This window comes from Buceros rhinoceros, unplaced genomic scaffold (genome assembly GCF_000710305.1).
Source record: "Buceros rhinoceros silvestris isolate BGI_N320 unplaced genomic scaffold, ASM71030v1 scaffold11831, whole genome shotgun sequence".
Classification (NCBI taxonomy): Eukaryota; Metazoa; Chordata; class Aves; order Bucerotiformes; family Bucerotidae; genus Buceros; species Buceros rhinoceros.
In genome coordinates, this window is record NW_010395987.1 from 1 (window position 1) to 12,956 (window position 12,956).

Consider the following 12,956-nt stretch of genomic DNA (forward strand, 5'->3'; position numbering starts at 1 on the left):
GAACACTCCAGAAAGGGCAAAATGCCCCAGGCAGAGAGGGGCGAGGGAGGCAGGGTGAGGAACAGCCCTGTGGCAGCGAGCAGCTGGGGGAGGAGGAGCTGGAGGAGTCAGCAACGGAGAGAAGCTGCCCGGGAAAACGGCAGGGACAGGGATTTTAGATTTTGTCTGCGTTTCTCACCAGCCAGCTCCATTGTATCTGGTAATAAATTAATTTTCCCCAAGCCAATTCTGTTTCGTCCGTGATGGTAACTGGTAAGTGATCTCTGTCTTTACCTCGACCCCTGAGCGTTTCCATCCTATTTTCTCCCCCGTCCCGTTGAGGAGGGGGAGGCAGCGAGCGGCCGGCCGGGCCTGGGCCCACCCGCCACACCATGCTGCCTGTCCTCTGAGAAAAACTGACTGTGTTAGAAAGAAGAGCCCATACCCCACCTTTTTCTGCCCTGATGGTACACCTGAGAAGGCAGAAGGAAATCCTTTTGAACTTCAGTTGATAAATTTGGATTTGTTTTTCCTAGAATTCCTTTCCCGCTCTTGAAAGTACATCACAGACTACGTTAAGTTCTAGTCTACTTTTAGTGAAAGCTAAGTCATTTCCCCCAGGTAGTTGAAGCAGGTGTTAAATAGGTTACTAATGTAAAAAAAAAAAAAAGTGTTGTTTAATAGAAAAGGTACAGTTCACTGACAAAACTATTATAAACTTTGGTTTTGGCATTTTGTCTTTAAACTGTATTCAAGTTTATTGTACCATTTCTTTCATAGTACCTGATTATTTCTGAGAATCTACAAGCTTTCAGAAGTTTGTGAAATGCGCTTCTTACTCTTCTGTAAGCCGAGCAGCCTATTAAGCAAGCATAGATTGACCTGAAGAGTATGTGAAAAAGGTTAAGATCCAGGCGGTAGAAGACAAAACCCCACCACTTACTATTGTATGCAGAGCTTCATTTTCATTCGCCAGGACATCACCTGGCAAATATTTTAAAGTTTTCTAGTGCAGGAAATAATAGTAACTTAGCCAAAATATTTAATCACCACTGATTTAAAAATATTAATCTGTTACCCTTTTGGTGCCTCTGTGTGGTATTGGAAAGGGGTGTCAGGAAACAAACAAACAGAGTTTCAGTTGTCACTCAGAGTTCTGACTCTGTCCCTTCTCCACGTGTTTGTCTAGCCACTGAGTCACTGAACTTACAGTATTGTGTAACTTTCATTTCAGTGGAGGCTTGTTATATTACAAAAATTGTTCCAAAGAAAGCAACAATTATGACATAAGCACATCTGGCTCTTGCAAATTATTCTTTATTAATCTTTCATTTAATTACAAGTGCTGAAAGGTCTGCTTTTGATTACCGTAATTTTTTTTATTTGTCCATCTGAGTGATAGTAATGTTGGAAATTACATACAAACCACCTGGCTTTTTTCTCACTAACAAGGCAAAGTTTATATAGATTTATGTGTAGAAGAGGGATTAGGATCTTCCCTGTTTATGGTGGAAGAATTATTGCTGATGCTAATTTAAGGTAAGGGTTTAAATTTGGTCACTGGAAGGAAATTAAACCTATTTGGTTTTGTTCAGTAAACACTTTTGGTAGGAATAGTTTATTATAATATTAAAGTCTTTTATTATGTTTCAGTTAAACTTTTTGAAACATTCCATAAGATTTTTTTTTCATTTTCACCACTATTTAGGGGAATTTTTAAGGCCTATGTTCCTTAATAGCATTTATAGAAGTTAAGCCTATCGCTATACACCAAGACAGAGACATACCCTGTTGCTGTCTAGAGAAGATGCTGCATTGCCTTTTGGTAGTGAACGATTCCTGTGTTAGCTCTCAGTAGAGCTGCTGAAGTTGGTGGGTAATTTCTGGGTCTGAACAGAAAGACCAGAAGCATTGACGTTTCTGACAGGGGTTTCTACCCACTAAATGCTAAAAAAAAAAATCCATGATTTCTTTAAGAGAAGAAACAGCAGAGCACTAAAAATTATGTACATTTATAGCTTCTTTATTTAGGAATTTTGCAGGAATATATTGTTTATCTTCTTGTTTTCCAGCAACTGTATGCAGCTCAGCTGGCAAGCATGCAAGTTTCTCCTGGAGCCAAAATGCCATCTACTCCACAGCCACCAAATACAACTGGGGCACTCTCACCTACTGGGATGAAGAACGAGAAGAGAGGGACCAGCCCGGTAACCCAAGTTAAGGTATTTTTCAGTAAAGAAAAAAGTCAGTGTCTGAAAAGGGCAGTGAAATTAAATTGTCTGTTTAATTGTTTTACAGTTGGAAGTTGAAGCACATGAGAGTTCTTCAATATTCAAATAAAGTGTTCGGTTTTAGTGCTGTTTTATCAGCAAGGGAAGGGAAGAGAAGGCATTTACTTCTTGCTTCCAAAAATACCAAGCATCCCTCTTTCTACCACAGGCAGCACAAGAGATTCATCAGTAAAATGTGATATTTTCAAGATTTCAGTTTGTAATCTAGTAATGTGCATAAGCGGCGTCCATTTCTTGAGTTGTTTCGCATTGAACTTTTGAGTATCTTAAAATATGGTGCTAGCTTACATGGTTAGGGCAAGAGAAAGACTGTACATCTAATTATTTTACAAATCTCTACCTGACCTTATTCTACAATTTTGGAATAAGGCTCACATAAAGCTAAGATGTAAGTCAGGACTCAGAAAACATTGTGTTGCTGCAGATTGATTTGACTTTTGCTGATTTCACACAGCTGCTGACAGCAGGGCTGCTCCTTGTTGGTTCTGCGCCATTGTTGAACACTCGTGCCTGCTTATTCTCACTTGCTTGGAACCAGGCAGCTACAACACGGCGTTTGCCAGCAGCTTTACATGAGCATCGTGCACCCCTTGCAATTTGTGGTGCAGCTAGTACCTTTGTGAGGAACTGGCTGGCTGCATTCTCTTGTGGTTGTTCTGAATTTCATGAGACAAATACGCTCAGAAATAATTTGCTTCAAACTGTAAAAAAGCACCAACATTCAGATGTTTTACCAATTCGAATGATAGCTCTATAAATGCAGAACTATTAAAGTATTTCTAAAGAAGGCATAGGATGACCTTGTGGAGAGAGAGAGAGAGCGTGGTTTTTTGCTAGATGCTAACACCTTACAGGCATACAGTCCTTAGCCTCAAATCAGCCTGGGAAGATTTTACTCACTTGAGGTAAGGGTTTCTCTTTTTTTTATTTATTTTTTGACATGAGAGTAAAAGATTATTCGGGTTTTCATTATCATCAATCATTGTGGTAAAGTGTGGGTGAGTAGATATTTCTGCCTGGGCTGATAAATTTCCGTGACACTTTTTTGCTAGGCTGAGAGTACTAATAAATAAAAAATATTCCATTATGGCCAGATCTAACATTTATTTAGCAAAGCATTCACTTTACTTAACTGTAGATGTGTATTAGCCTAATATTTTACCTCTTGTAATCCAATGCCAGGCTTGAGAGCCGTCAGTGAAATTTACCACGTATGCAGAGTTTGTTATGGTCAATACAGAAGCCATCAAAAGCAAAGCCCAACTGTTTCAGCAAAGTTGCCATAGCATAATGATACCTAACACCAGTGGTTTATGGTATTGCGAATATACTACTGACTGCTTTAATGTGAAAAAGTAATTTCATAAGCGAGTGAGCCAAATGGATCTGCACCAAACCAAACCTTTACTATATGAGTAAAATTTTCCCTGGTTAAATTCAAGTGCGTATCTCCTTGAACCAAGGCCAATACCATTCTAGCTTTGTGGCCAGCTGAGTCCTATTACAGAATTGACCACATGCAAATTCTTGCGGGTTTCCCTACATAATTTAACTTGAATGGACTGAAATATACGTTAATAAAAAAGAAGCCTTTTTATTCTTATTTTTATTAAGCACTTTATTACATTGAAAATATATAACTGGAAGTGCCTCGTGTGGACAAGTACCAATGTCTAAAGAAGAAATTAATTATTAGCATAAAAGCAGTACCTATATGCTGTGTTGGTGAATTCTTACCTTTATAAGACATGTCGGTTTTGATGGTCATGCATTCCTTAACAAATCTTCTATACTTTTTCTGTTTTAAAACCATTTTTATAAACTACATGCATTATTTATAGAAAGAATGGAATTCTTTTACAGGAGTCAGGTCTTTCAAAAAGTAATGATAGGGTTTTTTTAAGTTAGTGACCAGAATGTTTTCCAGCTTTTCATTTGCCTCGCAGAAATGATGTCTGTGAAGTACAAACAAACAGGTTCAGCGTGGGGAGTTTTTTTCACGTGATTGTATCAGTACTAGGCAGAAAATTATTTAGAAATTGAAGATGGTAGCGTAGATTTGCAATTGCACATGCTTACAGTACCTAGTTTGGCAAACTTCATGGCCTGAAATCGGGGGCTCTGAACTCTCACAGAAATGTATTGAAGCCACTTGTATCTGTGCAAGGAAAGAGCTTGCATGTAAACATGGCCACAAAGCACAAGAATGGACTATGTCCTTATATCTTTATGTTTCTGTTTTCTCTTGGACTCTGAACAGGTGTGGACATTTGTGCATGCTGCAAGGTCAGGAAGAAAAAAATGTCATGCAGTTTTATGGGAGCAGATTAAAACTGCAGATATGATGGCATTAAAAATAACTGTTTGTTACATTTTCCTGTTTAATACATTGTGTATGGTCAGATGTTCTTTGCTAAGTTATCGCTTGACAGTAAGGAGAATGGAAAATGAGATAATGTAGTGTATTATTGTATTCTGATGTATATTTGTAAGCTTTTTTGAAGTGATCGGTGCAGTCTTAAAATACAGACAATATTCTCTTATATCCAGCATAATTATGCTTTAGTCATGTTTTAAATGACAGATCTATCTTACTGGATTCTTTAATTGCAGAAAATCACCTTTTCACAGTTTTCCAAATACTCTGTCTTGCTTAACATACTAAGCAAAAGGAGTAAACTCAGAGTATGGGAAAAAGGTTATATCGTAAATATCTAATTAACTGCTTGAATGAATCTTTTCCCAAAAGTTACAATATTTTTTAGATGGACTTATTCTTCTATAGCACTGAAACAAGATTCCATAATTCCATATGAAAAGTATCAAAAGATATAAAAGTGCTGATATAGATTTACATATTCTTAAAAAGTATTCCTTGTTTTTATGCAAATGAACATACAGATACACTAAAAGTTGAATGCAGCAGAAATAACCACAGAATACAGAAATAATTACAGAAGTATCAAACAAGAAGTAGAATAGCATTTATGTGAAAAAAATCTTGATTTTACATAAACATGTCAAATACATGACACATTTAAATAATAAAATATTGTAAAATACAAAATTAAATAATAGAATATAAAATATCTTTTGAAATTCATATCGTGTGCATTTTATTACTCTACGAAGTAAAGGAGTTTGAATTTAGTGAAATTCTTCTGTATGGGGGAACAACATAGATTATTTTACTAAACAAAACATGCACGCAAAATAAAATGCATGGAAAGTATAAATTAGCAGCAGCATTAAATGTGGGTCAAAGAACTGTCGGGGTTTGCTAATGATTCTTTCATAGAAGTACTGATTCCTTAGTTTCTAATATATTTTAAAATAAGCTACATAACTTATTTTTATAGTGCCAGGAACTTTTCAAATAGAACCAATGCAAAAGCATTACTGAGCTGCTGGAAATTTTAAATAATTCTTTGTAGATGCCCTAGGTTAATTTGGATCTCTGAAAACACATTAGGAAATTAAGCTGTAATGTGAGCTAATTCAAATTTTAATTTGGCAAAAAGAATGATCCAGCCACATAGTTAATGTAAATAGAAGCATAACACAGAGAAATTAATGAGGTTTCCTTTCGTTGATTCTTAAAGGAGGCAGATAATTAGCTTCTTTTGTTATTATTGCTGGAGAATGTGCTATTGTCTTCGAGGTGTAAAGTAACTGCTGCTTGCAAAATAATGTGTTCATTTGTCTTTTCCTAATAATTATTTACATTAAAATCTTGCAGGATGAAGCAGCCCAGCCACTGAATCTTTCAGCCCGACCCAAAACAGCTGAACCTGTCAAATCCCCAACATCTCCGACACAGAACCTTTTCCCAGCTAGTAAAAGCAGTCCAGTGACAGTGACAAACAAGAGTGGCATCCCCAGCCCGCTCGGTGGATCTCTGGGAAGAGGATCCTCTTTAGGTAACCAATCTGTACTGGGGAAAGGAGAAAACTCTCAAGTTTTCTGCATGAAATATTGTTTGAGCACACTTAGTTCTGAATGAAGTACAATATCTGGGCCCGCATTTCTTTAAAATGGGAAAAAAGAAATTGCGGAAAAGGTATTCAAAGAACTCTTGAATGCCAAGGTTTTACAGGAGTAACCAAAATGATGCAGCAGTGATATGAATCTCCGAAAAATACAGCAAATCAATATACAACGTAAGAAGTATTCATACACATAACTGAACAGCGATGCATATATAAACCATGTAAAAGAGGCTTGCATGAATATCTTCCCCAAAGACATCGATGTGGTGTATACATGCAAAGTTAACTTTTGAATTTTGACCTCTAGATTAAACAGACAAAAAAACCCCCTCTTTGCATGCACATAGAGTCTGACTAGATACTAGACGTTTACACACAATGGCTTGTGTACAGGCAGAGCAACAGTTTAACATACCTTAAAATAAACAAGTTTTCAAACAGTTTGTTGAATTAGCATCAGGGAACATTCAGTATCTTCATGGTTTACAGCAAACCAGAAGCCAAGCAAGAAGGTAAGTCCAAACATGATTTTCATCTCTTTAGCCCAAATATACCATTAGTTTTACTCAGAACAGCATTCTAGAAGAAATCTAATCCTCTGCATTCTGGGTAAGGTTCATCTTACAAAGACCATATGCTGAATATATAGATTTTTTTTTTTTTTAACAAATCAGAAAGGCTTCAGTCCAGCCAGTTTATTTTATTATTTGTTCATATTTTTGTTATTTTTTTCACACATATTAAGATTCTGTTAACTCATATGATCACAAATAGGAAATTTCTGACTTGTCTTCAAGATTCTTTAATTAAGAAATAAAGCATATTAAGTATGAAACAAGTTTGATCCAAAAACTATGTATGAAGGCTACCTTAACCAGCCAAGAAACATAATCAAGAGCTGCAAAATGTAGATGATCAGCCTGGAAGTTTGAATAGTAGATTTTAACAGTGACTAAATACTACAGACCACTTATTCACAATCTGTAGCTCAAGTGTACTTGTAAAATATATAGAAACACTTGTGAATAATGAACAGATATGTTAAATACATACATTAAATATATAAAAGTTATGATTTTTTCCATTCCCAAAACACTTGGGAACATCATGTACTCTGACAGATGCTTTCTGCAGCTAGCTAGGTATTCTACCTGTCAATTTATTGCCAACTATCACTGCACTATCTAACATTAGAAACTGGCATATCAGTCTGAAGTCATAGACCAATGGCTAGAGATTATATACCTAAGGTGTGAATATTTTTGATATAAAGTCATTAATATTTTCCTTCTCAATCCTTAAGTATTAAAGAAGCCAGGGAAAATTATCAAAAAATAACAAGCAATGTAGGAGCCTTTTCACTGTTTTTGTGGTAACTTCAGGTGATTGGGAGTCTGTCTCGTTAAAAGTCACGCAAATATGCTTCCCAGCCTACTCGGGCTGCAGAATGGAACTGAGTTGCTGCATCAGTTCAGAGCTTTGGAAATTTCACCAGCAAGAACAATAGTTATTCTCCATTATGTTTCTTTTATTTTGGATAAGGGTGGTTCAGGCATAAAACATCACTGTTCTATCTAAAACATCACAGTTTACATCTCTTCTCACCTGGACCTCAGTATTACATCAACTGTTTGTTTCCCAGGATAAATTATGTGAAACACATAATCTTAAGCTTTTGTTTTCATTTTAAAAGAATTCAGAGTCCTTTGAGGTTGAATTTGCAATATTTTACACAGCTGAACTGCAATGAAGTCAAAAGAATATGATAATTACCTTTGAAGGAGAATTCCAAGGCTTAGCCTTGTTTGTTGTTTGCTTTTATATAGTGGACTCTTAGTAAGTACACAAATCTAACAAATTCAGAGCTTTTATAAAAGACAGATGCACAGGTCATGCAAAATGTTTGAATGCTCAAAATCTCCAAGCTAGGAGGTATGTACACAAATCTATCCATGTGTGGTATGAAGGATACTCCTGTGCAGGAACAGGTGGATCAAGTTGAAGCTTCATCCCAGCAACACAGAACAAACAGTCACCAAATAATTGCTGTCTTCTGGTCTCAAATCAGAAAGTCTATCACCTTTACCTCTAGTATGCATTTTAAGGTGCTACAGGAATGTTTTGTGTGAGTGTGATGTCCACAGTGGTAGAAATCTCTGCTGATTTAGAGCTTTATACTCATATTAAGATGATAACAAGCTCTGTCCCCCGGAAGTAACTGTGGGTGCTCTTTCTGAAATTGAAAGCTAATGTCTGGAGTGATGGTTCTCTTGATACAGAAATTCTAAAAATAGATATAGACTTTCATGGCCAAGCAAACAAGATTTCTTTCTCCTTCTTTGTTCATTTTATTAATTATTAACACTTCGAAGGCTTCCCACTTAAGCTTCAGAACAGAATACAATTGTCTTAAATGCATATTTAACTTTGAACTTTCATTTCATGAGTATGCTCAGATACCTCCGTATCAGGCTTCATTGGTTGTATTTATAAAAGAAGCGCACAGGCTTATCGATAATTTCTAGAGATTAATTCAGCCTTTGAACAGATGACAATTGCCACTCCTCTGCTTTTGCAGATGTTAGTTGGGTGCAACTCTAACAGTATGAGAGCTGAGTGCTTACCCCAGATTCTAATTTGGATAATTACCTAAATAAAGTGTGTTCTCTCTTTATAGATATCCTTTCCAGTCTTAATTCACCTGCCCTATTCGGGGACCAGGACACAGTAATGAAAGCCATTCAGGAGGCTCGAAAAATGAGAGAGCAGATCCAAAGGGAGCAGCAGCAGCAACAGCAGCCACATGGTGTTGATGGAAAGTTGCCCTCCATGAATAACATGGGTCTAAACAACTGCAGGAATGAAAAGGTAACGTCTCCCACTGCTGCACCATCTCTCATTCATTATTCCCTGCAAACAGCTTCTTATTTTTATATAAAGAAAGTTAACAAAGTTAAAGCCCAAAACAGTGCTTTCGGCTCTTAGCATCAGTGGGAAATTAGAGATCAAAGTCCTTTGCTGAATCTTGGCCTTGGTTTCCCAATGTTAAAATGAAATGGGGCACTACAATAAAACGGTAAACGAGAAGTGGTCAGAGAACATGACCAGCACTGCACTGAGCAGGACATCGTTCAGTTTACAAAATAGCAAGCTGGGATCATATCTGAAAGGTGAGGAACAGTTTCTATCACACACACACTTTAAGGACTGCTCAGAGGACAAAGAAGTCTCTTGGAGAATTCTTTGTATCTGTGTTGTTCTGCTCTGTGGCCTTTCCAAGGTCTACAAGATCTGCTCCAGGAGCAGGTCTCTGTGTGTATAACAGAGCCAGTGAACACTGAACTGGGTAATTGGCAGAGCTATAAGGCAGCCCTTTTGGTGAAGAATGCTCCTCTGTTAGCTTCCCTCGAGGTGGCTTATGCTGCAAAAAAATACAGCACACAAGTTATTTTTCACCACTGACACAAAATCAGTTATATACCACAATACTTACTCCAGTTAACTAGAAGGGAAAAAAATATCCTACTAATCACTACGGCGTTGGCAAATAGGAACAGTTATGATGCAATTTAGTAATGAGTGAAAAGAAAACTGATGCATTCAGTAGCCTATAAAGCAACTAGTGTTTCTGAATATTTGTTGAGGAAACAAAAACAAACAAACAAAAACCCCGAACCTGAAAACCAGGGGAGCTTTCATTGCCTGTAATTCATTAATGAAAATTCTGTAATATATCTGTATATTAGAGGGTAGGTTCTTTGTATCTTGGAGGAGGGATGGAAGGTTATATTTTACTCTAAAGACTAACAGGAATTTTTAGGCCACGTTCAGTATAAGACTCAGCAGAACATTAACTATATCTTAAACCATGAATTTGATGAGCCTATGATCTGTTCTCAACCCACAAGGGAGTACGTGGTAAGTGGATTGTAGTAAGGTACAGAAAGGCAAAGAAATGTTGTAAACAGCCCCATCAAACATTGATAAATACCTCTTGTTTGATAGGTTTTTTTACAGTACTCAAAACAAGAGAAAGGCTCAGTGTCTATTAAAAAGATTTGTTAAACTGTGGCCACGCAGGAATAACAATACTTTTACAAGTCACATTCAGAGGCTAATAAATATTTATTTCTGCCAGTGTTAGTTTAAATGTCAGCATTGAAAAGATCATTTAATACAGACTGATACTATGAGAAAATATAGAAATTAATAACTAATCAACCAGGCTATATTCAGACAACACTCTAATTTTAGTCAGCGTTTGTCTTAACTAAGAGATAGGCTACTAAAGCCCAAGTTATAAAAATAAAATAAATGTCACACCTATGATCAGTATTAAGAGTTTATAAAATTAAGCTTATTTTAAAATATATTTTATGAGTTTCAGTGGTTTGACATTTAAAAATCTCTAATATACTATAAGGGCTATTAAAAGAATTCTTAACATTTGATTTGACCTTGAACGGTAAGTATAAAAGCAGCATCCACTTACTTATCAGGTCTGCTCCCTCAGTATTTTCAGTACCGTGCTTATGTCTTGTATGCAGTGTAACAAGTTCTATTTCATCTTTCACCTTTTAAAGCAGAGTCAGTAAATATTTCAGTGAATAATCTGAAATTTGGGCGTTTTGTGCCAGTTACTAGCAATACACAGATTGAGGTACAGCTTCCAGACAGAGGTTATACATCAGGCAGTTAGAGGAAAAAGACTTACTTGCAAATATAGCAGAGTCAGTTGGAACTCTTTACCAAATATAAACTACATCATTCTCAAAAGCCATCTTTGATGGGGAGACATCTCATGGTACCACTTGCAACTTTTAAAACCTCAGAATAAAGTGGTAGCAAGGAAATCTGCTGTTAAATCTTGCGGTGCCTTTATAAAATCCTGCTGGGTTTATTTATTGTAGCGTGTACTGCAAAGTGAATGATTAAGGCAGGAATAAGTTGTAATGTGTAGTCTAGTTTTAACTTCGGTATGGTAGTCCATTGTCCTTGCTCCGTACGTACAAGAAAAGGCAGGGTTTACAAAAGAATGGGATATAAATTAGTAATTCTAAATGATGATATATCCCCACTCTCTATCCTAAAGAAAATAAAATAATTAAGTCAGTTATGAATACTAAGGGAATGTATTTATATTTCATAGCAAGTATAAAATACATTAAAACCAGAAGCATCCTTTGCTCAAACAGAATTCTAGAATAATCTTTCCCCCTTTACCCTCTGCCTTTTAATTTTTACATTATGATGTATTTCTTTTACTCTAAAAATGATGGGCAGGATGATCAAAATGGGGGGAGGAGGAATGATAGATCACTTCAATTAGAAAAACATAATTTCGAAATAATTGTATGCCAAGAGGATTGTGTATAGTGTCTGTCATAATCCCAGTGAAGCTTTGATAACATAGTTGCAGTTTTGGATTGGTTTCTTTTGAAGAATCAGGACCCTGTGTTTTCAGGACCAAATTTTCAGAAATTGGCTTCAGGTAATTAGACTTGTATAAATGAGCAGCTAGAAGCCGGCACCAGGAAAAGATGACAAATTAATTGCCTGCAGCTGGTTTAAAAAGCTATTGAGTTCTGGTCAGCTACTGGTCTTCGAGTTCAGATAGCTGGTAATAGTTTGTTGTGCAAATGATTGCGCTTACAAAATTATGTACATAGCTTCAAAGCCTGGTTTAGGCCGTTTTGAAAATGTGTCATTTATATCTCAGAAAGCTTTGTATTTGGTTAGAGAGACAGAATTGAAAATTGCCTCTCTGCATATTCTGCTGTTCAAAAAAAATCTCCTACAAAGCTTTAAAAGTGCACACAGAGATTCACTCATCAGAAAGACCAAAACAAAACCACGCAGCACTCTGTCACCGTCCAACTTTGTCATTTGCTAAAGCATTAAGGTTAGCTATGCTTCTGTGATCGTACCTTTCTGAGGACATCTACAATTGCGGAGTCGTTTCAGTTTGTGTACTGCTGTGGGCTAGGGTAGGCAGGTAAGCACCACACGGCTGCTCAGTCGCTCCCCTCTGGTGGGAAGGGGAAGAGAATCAGAAAGGTCAAAGTGAGAAAACTCGTGGGTTGAGATAAGACAGTTTAGTAAGTAAAGCAAAGGCTGCACACACAAGCAAAGCAAAACAAGGTGTTCATGTGTCCCTTCCTCGTGGCAGACAGGTGTTCAGCCATCTCCAGGACAGCCAGGCTGTGTCACGGTTGTGTCAGCCTGTGTCACAGCTACCTGAGAAGACAAAAGCCAGAACACCAAACGTTTCCCCTTCTTCTTTCTTCCCCCAGATTTTATTGCAAAGCATGATGTCACTTGGTGTGGACTGTTCCTTGGTCAGTTGGGGTCAGCTGGCCTGGCTGTGCCCCCTGCCAGCATCTCGTGCACCCCCAGCCTGCTCACTGGCAGGCCAGCATAAGCAACAGGAGAGGCCTTGAAGCACTGTTCAGCAATAGCTGAAACATTCCTGTGTTACCAGCACTGGTTTGGTCACAAATCCAAAGCTCAGCACCATGTGAATGAAAATTAACTCTCTCTGAGCCAAAACCAGTGCAGTGCACACAAGGCAAAAAGTCATTGTAGCAGAGCTGACTTTTTCTGATCCACCTGGGGCTGATCGGGTGGGCTCTGACTGAGAAGTGATGCTTCCAGTGGTTTCACAGAGTAAACAGAAACACTGGGGAAGGGGAAAGAG

At 37.3% G+C, this 12,956-nt stretch overlaps 1 protein-coding gene across 1 annotated transcript in view; it reads left to right on the forward strand.

Moving 5' to 3' along the window:
- Positions 1–2,051: 2,051 nt before the first annotated feature.
- The window catches only part of SOX6 (SRY (sex determining region Y)-box 6), a gene marked incomplete at its 5' end in the record, with an annotated part of 59,471 nt that continues 48,566 nt past the window's right edge, over positions 2,052–12,956 (forward strand). The window contains 3 exons of the mRNA XM_010145733.1: positions 2,052–2,201; positions 6,010–6,190; positions 8,937–9,127. Coding sequence (XP_010144035.1) covers positions 2,052–2,201; positions 6,010–6,190; positions 8,937–9,127 — 522 coding nt within the window. The remainder of the gene's footprint in view (positions 2,202–6,009; positions 6,191–8,936; positions 9,128–12,956) is intronic.